General features: G+C 36.6%; 1 protein-coding gene across 1 annotated transcript; it reads right to left on the bottom strand.

The window, feature by feature from the left end:
• Window positions 1–7060: 7060 nt before the first annotated feature.
• Window positions 7061–8026, bottom strand: LOC132010374 (olfactory receptor-like protein OLF4). The gene has a single exon (XM_059388251.1). It carries the CDS (start codon window positions 8024–8026, stop codon window positions 7061–7063), a length of 966 nt encoding a protein of 321 aa, XP_059244234.1.
• Window positions 8027–10046: the final 2020 nt, after the last annotated feature.

Here is a 10046-nt window from a genome sequence, read left to right as displayed (position 1 = left end):
CATGCTATTAATGGGGTGTATTACACTTTTTGACTTGCTTGTGTTGAACCATCCTTGTGTCCCAGGGATAAGTACCAGTTGATCATAACATAATCTTTTCAATGTGTTGTTTAATTCAGTTTGCTAATGTTTTTGGTTTTGTTTTTTTTTTTTTTAAATATCATGTCTATGTTTATCAGGGATGTTGGTCTATAGTTCTTTTTTTTTTTTTGTATAGACATTTTCTGGTTTTGGTATTAGGGTAATGCTGGTCCTGTAAAATGAGTTAGAGAATGTGTTCTCCTTTCTAATTTTCTGGAAAGTCTTGAGAATTATTTTTATTAATTATTTTTTTAAATGAGTAGTAAAATACACCTGCGAAGCTCTCTGGCCCTGTATTTATTTTCTTTGCTGGGAGACACATGATTACTGATTTAATCACCTTACTCATTATTGGTTTTTTCATATTTCCTATTTCTACCTGATTTATTTGTGGTAGGTTAAATGTTTCTAGGGATATATCTATGTATTCTTGGTTGTCCATTTTTTCAGAGTAACTTGTTCATAGTGGTCTCTATGATTCTGTTATTTCTGTGGTATTGGTTGTAAGATATCAACTTATGCTATTTACAAAAAAAACTTTAAGAATTTTTTTGAAGATTATTTATTCATAAAGGAGACAAAGAGAAGGGAGAGAGGGAGACAGAGGCAGACTCCATGCTGAGCATAGAGATGGAAGTGGGGTTTGATCTCAGGATACTGAGATCATCACCTGAGTGAGAACCAAGAGTCAGACTCTTAATTGAGCCACCCAGACATCCACTGCTTCTTTTTTTTCTAAGATTTATTTATTTATTCGACAGACAGAGATCACAAGTAGACAGAGAGGCAGTCAGAGAGAGGAGGAAGCAGGCTCCCTGCCGAGCAGAGAGCCCAATGCGGGACTCTATCCCAGGACCCTGAGATCATGATCTGAGCCAAAGGCAGCGGCTTAACTCACTGAGCCACCCAGGCGCCCCAACTGCTTCTTTATTTATTTGCACCTTCTTCCTTTTCTTACCTTTTCAAAACTTTGGCTCCTAGCTTTGTTAAATTTTTCTATTACTTTTCTGGTCTATGTATAATTTCTGTATGCTCTGAATTTTTTTTAAATTTCTTTTCTTTTGCTGCTATGGACTTAGTTTGTTCTTTTCTCTAGTTTTTTGACTCATAAAGTTAGGTTATTTACTTAAGATCTCTTTTTAATGTGCTCATTTATTGCTATAAACTTCTCTCTTAAAGCAATTTTGGCAACATCCCATAAGTTTTGATAAGCTGTATTTCCATTTTCATTTGAGTCAAGATTTTTAAATGTCTTTTTTGGTTTCTTCACTCACCCATCAGCTGTCCTGGTTGGCATGGTTTACTTGCCACATATTTGTGAATATATCAGATATATGTACCCTACATTCATTACAGCATTATTCACCATAGAAAAGTTATGGAAACAGCCTAGTATCCATCTACATATGAATTAATAATGAAGGCACATTCATACAATGGAATTCAACAAATAAAACAAGGCATCCTTTTCTTTGTTGAAACATGGATTGATCCTGAGGGCATTACACTAAGTGAAATAGTCAGAGAAAGGCAAGTAGTGTATGATCTCACTTATATGTGAAATACAGAAATCTGAACTCCTAGTAACAGTAGTTTGATATTTGCTGGTGGTTGGGGTTTGGAGCAATGAGATCACCATAGTTTTATATGCCAATTACATTTCAATAAAACTGGATAAATAAAGAAAAATATTCCTAAACCTGTCTTCTACATGCATTTAATTTTTAAACATAAGTTTTATTCAAGCAAAATTGCATCATGAGCATTAATAATTTTCTTCTAGTTCTGGTTAAATACTTCACTTTTATAAAATTTGTCATTTATTTGACTATATAACTTGTTCATATCTCCCCAATTACTGTTTCTTAATGGGAAAATACATTATTTCTTTTAAAAAGTTTCAAATGATGATGAAAAAGCTAGTAGTTTGCTGGATAAAATTCTGGTGACTATAATGGACATGACAGAATTTAGTATCCCCAATTAACTTTGCTTTAGTGGCTCTTGACATGCATGTGAGGTCAAATGCTGTCATGTAAAATTGTGGGCTCATGTTTATAAATCAAAGAATGCTTTTTAATTTTTTTTAATATTTTTATTTCTTTTCAGTGTAACAGTATTCATTGTTTTTGCACCACACCCAGTGTTCCATGCAATCCGTGCCCTCCCTAATAACCGCCACCTGGTTTCCCCAACTTCCCACCCCCCACTCTCTCAAAACCCTCAGATTGTTTTTCAGAGTCCATATTCTCTCAGGGTTCACCTCCCCTTCCAATTTCCCTGAACTCCTTCTCCTCTCCATCTCCCCTTGTCCTCCATGTTATTTGTTATGCTCCACAAATAAGTGAAACTATATGATAACTGACTCTCTTATTTCATTCAGCATAATCTCTTCCAGTCCGTCCATGTGGCTACAAAAATTGAGTAAGGATGCTTTTTTAAATCAAAAGTTTCATGTACAATTCTAATTCCTTGTGGATATGCTGCTGCAGTCGTTTCACCATGGTTTTAACAGTAGTAATTAATCTTTCACAGATCACCACATGGCCTTCAGAAGTTTTTTGGTCACAATGATAATGGTGGCACAAGTTTGAGAGCTTCACCAACATCCAACCATCGTATGAATTGTTATCAATTGTCATATGGTATCTTGTTTTTTGTTTTCTTTTGTTCTGTTTGTTTCTCTGTGTGTGTCTGTGTCTGTGAGAGAGAAAGAGGTCATGATCTTCTCCAAAAACAGGTTTCCACCCTATTGAATCCTAATGAGTACAATACTGACTGTCTCCATTCTTGATTATGAGCCAGGATAATATTCTTGGATGTAAAAACATGTAAAGGATAATATTCTTGGAAGTAAAAACTCCTGTCTACTTCAAGGTATTGAAATTGTAAGTTAGTTTTCACCCTGGCTTTTAATGTGTCTTGGATCAAAATGGGTTCTAATCTCTCCCGAGGATCGTCTTTGAATCCAGATTCCCAGAACGAGATATTTTAAACCATAGTTGATCCATTGTTTGCATTTCAGATGTTACCTCCTTCCAGCAGAACCCTCTCCAATAAAAAACAAGACACTATACCAGGATGAAAACCATTATGAATATGTCAATGGGAAGATCAATCAATAGGAAAACAGTATCTGCATAAGGATGCATGCATAAGGATACCATGAAGACGACATCAGTGATACAATAGTTCTTAGCTCCATCAGTCATTGAGTTATAAAGGAGGTACTGATCTTTCTGAGGCATATGGAAAGAAAAACTTTTATTTCTTTGATCTTTTCTTAGACTAGGAATGGTTATCAACAGGCAATGGGGTGGGAATAAATATTGCCTTTAGAGAAAAGCCTGACCCTCTGGAGTGGAATTTCCATACCTTCCCAGTGGACACCTAACTTAATCTCAGTGTCTTCTCTGAGATCATTTCACTGCTGAAGGTGGACAGGGTCATGAAAACTTTGATTAAAATTTACACCAGTGGTAGACTGTTTGCACAGATGGCCTCACATCCCCATATTTCTCCATAGCCATGTTTTTGGCAATGTGTGCAGCACCTTTCAGCAGGTAGTGAAAACTATTCCTCTATTTTGATCTGGGCTAGATTAGTATTTTTAATTTGCTGTGGCTGGAAAAATATGATGGGAGTGATAGTGGACCATAGAGCCTTGGTGCATTTCTCTGCTCTGTCTTGGAACTCTGCCTCCAAAACCCATTAAGCCAGGTGGGCTGCCAGAGGAAGTGAGGACATGTGAAACAGAGCCCACTTATCCAAGTCAAGGCAACCCTGGGCTAGCCATAGATAGCTAGCCAAGCCCCAGGTTTATCAGAATGCCTTGTGAAGATAATCAGAGCTCCCCTAGCTGAAACACAGCTGACTCAAGAATCTTGAGGAGATCAACAGATATTAGAACAACTCACCACCATAAAATTCCAATTGATCCTAAAAACATTAAAGCAGGCCATTTGCTTTCAGGATGAGTTGTTATGCATCAATATTCATGATCATTTGTTATTCCAGTTTATTTTGTAAAACTGTTAAAAGGTGGCTCTAAGGAGAATCTTCTTCAGATACCAAGTAGGGAAGGACTTGCATTTTTGTGGAGAAAATATAGAGACCCAGAATCACATAACTAGTCAGGAATTTATTATCTCTGTGTCTTGCAGAGATATCTTGATTTTAGCCCAATAAGACTCATTTTTGGTTTGACCTTCATGACTGGAAGAGTGTAAATTTGTTTTTTTTTAAACCCTCAGTGAGGTATTGGTGATAGCAGTAATAGGAAATTGAACAAAGATATCTCCCCAATAAAATTTTCTTTGAAGAAACTGAATTTAAACCTCTCAATTCATTCACTTAATTTCCTTGAGTAAGGGCACTTTGAGTTAAAACTCTATCTGAAGTAGAAGAAAAATCTAAATTCAGTTTGGAGATATTAAGCCCTATTAGATGGCATAGAGAAGAGCTCCTTGCATAAATGTCCGTGTGGTTGTGTCTTTTTTTTTTTAAGATTTTATTTATTTATTTGACAGAGATCACAAGTAGGCAGAAAGGCAGGCAGAGAGAGGAGGCAGACTCCCCACTGAGCAGAGAGCCTGGGGCTTGATCCCAGGACCCTGAGATCATGACCTGAGCTTAAGGCAGAGGCTTTAACCCACTGAGCCACCCAGGTGCCCCAGTGTGGTTGTGTCTTTGAGGACTCTGAAAATTAAGATAGGCAAAGTGATTCACTGTTAAAGTTAAAGCCAGATGTTCTACTCAAAAATTTTTTGTCTATATTTCACCATTCCTAAAATATCTTGTGAAGGCCAAAGTTCATCCTTTTCATTTCTTTAGGCTCCAAGTTTCTCTCGAGCTCTCTTTCAACACAATAGACAGGTGTAATTAGTTATAGTGAATGTTAGGAGTGTTCTGCATGTATATATATGCATGTGAATGTGTTTGAACAAAATATGTATACATAAACATAGAATTAAATTCACACAACCCTACTATTGAACATACTTTGGTGAAAAAAGTACTTCCACACATTTCATCTTTTCTCACAATACCCCTTAAAGTCATGTTTATGATTCCACAGGGTGCTCCCAAGAAAATGAGAGGTGGAGAGATTACACCCTAACAATTGTATAGCAAAACAGTTTGACTTATTGTGCACTTTCTTGATTTCTATGGAAATGTAATCATTGCATGTGTACTGGTCACTTTTCAATAATTTTTTTAATTCCTAAAGTTGTACAACTTAAATATATACTGTTTATCACATGTAATAATGCTCCAAGGTATTCATAAAATTTAAAATCCTAGGGTGCATTAATCAGGGTCATATCTGGAGCATAGTTAGCTGAGTCACACCTATCAGAGTGGGAGAGTTGTCTTCCAACCCTGAAAAAGCAAAAGTTCATATAATATAATTCATATAATTATATTTATTATAATTATATTCATATTACATATATTCATATATAATATATAATTATGTATATTCGCATCATATATATTCAACATAATTATATAATTCATATAATTAGACTAATACAATTCACATTTGATAAACTTATTGGTTTTTTTCATACCTAGAAGATGAGTTTACACATATAAAAAGAGTAAATGACCTATATTGTTCAAGACAGAAGAGCACTACAGCCACGTACCTCATGGGTAAGTCTTAGAAACACAAAGTAGAGATTTGCACCTGACTAAGGACTCATGAGGAGCCCTGGAGAGATAACAACTCCCTACCCTTCCATTCTCTCCAATAATAAAGACATTATATAATTTTATTATATGCTTTGTACACAACAAAGATCTGATACTCAAAAGTCACCTTCATGATTATTCTGTTTTTCAAGTTTATTGAACGTCACTGGATTAAAAAAGTGAGTCCATTGAGAACCCTTTGAGGTAACATGGAAAGACTGGAAGGACATGTATATTTGCACAAAATTTGTGACATCCTGGACAGAATTCCAAACTTGCTGGTGAGTCATCCTGTGGTTATGAGGATAATATATAATGGATGATACTGATGCTATTTGTTCACTGCCCCTTTTGAGGTTACATAGCAAAATTTCAAATGGTGGGAGATATTTTGTTTAGAGAAAAGGAAGGAATCATATTTGTATTCCACACTGGAAATTTTCAACAAGAAACCAGAAAATAGTTTAATAAAAACAGTCTTTCATCATAATAAATACACCTTATAAATGGACCCTGATATTCAATAATTCAATAGGTAGAGGAAGTGTGAGAAAGAAATATTTTGCATAACAATAAATGTATACTTTAATATTTTGCTTCATCATCCTTAAAGTTTGACTCTAGACCATATTATGTCAATCCGTTTTTTTCCATATTTGTCTTCCTGTGTAGATTCCACTTGGAGACATGTATTTTATTATCATTTATTTTGCCAGTGTCTATGGCAGGCATGGTGGCAACATGCTTTGTAACAACAGGATCCTAGTGTATAGAAAAATCCCCATGATCAGCTGTAACATTCAATATGTCAGAAGTCTGCATTCTCAGGAACAGCAGTTAATGTAGTGATATACAAAGGAATGATGGTCACAAAAGGGAACTACAGTCTCAGATATTTCTGTTATAAACTTATATAAATGGCCAAGAATACATTTTCAATAGGAGTAGTCAGTCAATCAAAAGAAAAAATACTCACTATGATATATTTTATTTGCGAAGAATTGTTCATAACAATTCATGTGGTCATTTGAAATAATTGATAATATCAAAAAATTTCACATCCACAGTTAGTAAAAATATTAAGAAAGTAGGAAAACGATGAAGGGAAAATCTCTTGGGTATCAGAGATACATAAAGCTTAATAAAGTGAGTGATATAAGTACACAGAGGTCAAAATTAAAAAAAAAAATAGAAATTCCAGGGAAAAATAAAAGGGGTATGTTCTACTTAAATAATCAGATCAAAATATCTCAACATTTGGCACAGTCATTGGGGTTTGCAATTATGGGCACTTATTCAACTCCAGGGTGATTGTCCCTTTTAGAGCTGTCATCCTAGAGAATCTCATCAAAGCCTTCTTTATGTCTTTGTTCCTCAGGCTATAGATGAAGGGGTTCAGCATGGGTGTGACCACTGCATACATCACTGAGGCTATTGCAATTGAGTGGGGGCTCTGGGTAGCAGCAGAACTAAAGTACGCTCCTAGGCTCGTAAAATAAAATAAGGAGACAACTGATATGTGAGATGCGCAAGTGGAAAATGCTTTATACTTGCCCTGAGCTGAGGATATTTCACATATAGAAGAGACAATCTTAGAGTAAGAGTAAAGGATCCCAAGAAAGGAACCACCACCCAGCAACATAGCTGCAAAATACATTACCATGTTATTGAGAAAGGTGTCAGAAGAAGCAAGTTGTATCATTTGATTGAGTTCACAGAAAAAATGGGGGATTTCGACCTCTGTACAGAAAGACAGCTGCAACACCATGGAAGTGTGTAACAGGGAATGCAAGACACTGATGATCCAGGACACCAGAAACAGCAGTCCACAGAGCAGGGGGTTCATGATGACCATGTAGTGAAGGGGGTGACAGATGGCCACAAAGCGGTCATAAGCCATCATACTCAAGAGGACATCCAACACAGCAAAGAGTGTGAAAAAGTACATCTGAGTAATGCAGCCTGCATATGTTATGACTTGGCTCTTAGTCTGAATATTCCATAGCATCTTGGGGATGGTAGTGGTGGTGAAACAGATGTCTACAAAGGACAGGTTGGTAAGGAAGAAGTACATGGGGGTGTGGAGGTGAGAGTCAGAACCAACAGCCAGGATGAGGAGCAGGTTTCCAAACACAGTGATCAGGTACATGGAGAGGAAAAGCCCAAATATGAGGGGCTGCTGTTCTGGCTCTTTTGAAAATCCCAGAAGAAGAAATGCTGAAATTTGTGTATCATTGACTGGCTCCATATGGTGGAGGTGACTACTAGCACAGAGGAACAGAACATAAATAATTTTGACACAAATGGGTATTGCTCACATTGTGGAAATATTACAACATATATTTTCTAATCAGAAGCTAATTTCAATGTTTTGTGAATAGGTTTGGACCTCTTGAAGAGATACCTATTTCCTCTCTGAATAGAAGTTTCCATCCTGACATCAGATGTTCTCCAAAGATCAAGAATTGTACAGCTTGAATAAGAAATTATTTCATGCATTTGAGGAATATATAGTATCAGCCATGTTTCCAGCATTTCCTAGTCATAAAGTAGAGGATGCTAAAAAACTAAAGTCCTTAGAATTCAATGATGCTGATAGGATAAAAGCAGATATAAATATTAAATAATACTGGGATGAGGACAGATAAGAACACAGAAGCAGTCTAAGGAGTGAGTGTATGGGTGTTAGGTTAGGTGTTCAGTCAAGACTGGCTAAGAAGGTAACATCTGAATGGAGACAGCATGGAAGAGAGGGTGGATGACTGGAGGTCTTCCTGGAAGAGGAAACAGCTGGTGCAAAGCCCCTGAGGAAGTGCTTCTGTCAAAAACTCGAGGGTCAGAAGGGAGCCAGCGTTTTGAGGGGAAAGAAAATGAGGGAGAGTGATGAGAAGTGGTAGCAGTGAATTTCAAAGACTCATGTGGCCTCATCGCTGCTTAAATTTCAAGACACAGGGACTTCCTCATCCACACTATGTACCTCTTGGACTTCATCAACCTGTTTGTAATAGCATCCTGTCAACTGATCACACCCCTCCTTAGTACCATCTGTTTATCGAGTTTGGCATGTGGATTAAAAGTGTCACCTTGAAGTAGCAGAATCCATATATCCCTGTTCTGAGGACCATTCTCACTCCTCAAGGTGCCCCCACACATGTGCACACACATACACACACACACACACAAACACACACACACACACACAGAGTCACATACACACAACTGCATACCATATCCTCCCAATGGGTATTACCTCTATGTCCTTCTCTTCTCCCCCAAGTCTGCCCCAACACACTGTTTAGGATATGAAGGCATTCACATCAAATTACCTTTCCATAAGAAATGTAGAAATAGTACTCAGAAATTCCTATTCATGGCTTCCCAGGAACAACTCATCTTGGGGCACCACTTTTGACGGCTACTTTCTGACATGTTTATAAAGGAACAAAAAAAAATGTGTTCAATAAACAGACTGAAAGAGAGGGTCAGGGAGAGAGGGACATAAATAAATTGACATAAAGAGAAAAAAATAAAATAAGAAAAAAACGGGGAGGGAGTAAAACTATAAGAGATGGAAATGGTGAGGGGAGCAAACCATAAGAGACTGTTAATTTTAGGACACAAACTGAGGGTTGCAGGAGGGCAGGGGGATGGTGGGGTGGGGTAACATGGTGATTGGTCTTAAAGAAGACCCTTGATATAATGATCACTGTGTGTTACATGTAATTGATGAATCACTAAATTCTACCTCAGAAACTAATTATAAAATATATGTTAATTAAAATACATTTAAATACAAATATATTAATGTAAATGATATTAAAAAATAAAATTAAATGGGCTAAATGCCCCAATAAAGAGGCAGAGGGTATCAGAATGGATGATAAAACAAAACCCATCAATATGCTGTCTACAAGAAACTCATTTTAGACCCAAGACATCTTCAGATTTAAAGTGGGGTGCGGAAAAAAATTTAACATGCTAAAGGACATTAAAAGAAAGCTGGGGTGGCAATCCTTATATCAGACCAATTAGATTTTAAGCCGAACACTATAATAAGAGATAAGGAAGGACACTATACCATACTCAAAGGGTCTGTCCAACAAGAAGATCTAACAATTTTAAATATCTATGCCCCTAATGTGCAAGCAGCCAACTATATAAACCAATTACTAGCAAAAATCAAAGGAACACATCAAAAATAATACAATAGTAGGGGACTTGAACACTCCCCTCACTAAAATGGAAAGATCATCCAAGCAAAAGATCAA

Source organism: Mustela nigripes, chromosome 2 (genome assembly GCF_022355385.1).
Source record: "Mustela nigripes isolate SB6536 chromosome 2, MUSNIG.SB6536, whole genome shotgun sequence".
In the NCBI taxonomy this organism is placed as follows: domain Eukaryota; kingdom Metazoa; phylum Chordata; class Mammalia; order Carnivora; family Mustelidae; genus Mustela; species Mustela nigripes.
Note: the sequence above shows the minus strand (reverse complement) of the source record. Positions and strands in the feature narration are given on the sequence as shown.

Excerpts from the sequence above, each read along its gene's own strand:
- LOC132010374 (XM_059388251.1), bottom strand. The coding sequence starts at position 8,026 with ATGGAGCCAGTCAATGATACACAAATTTCAGCATTTCTTCTTCTGGGA.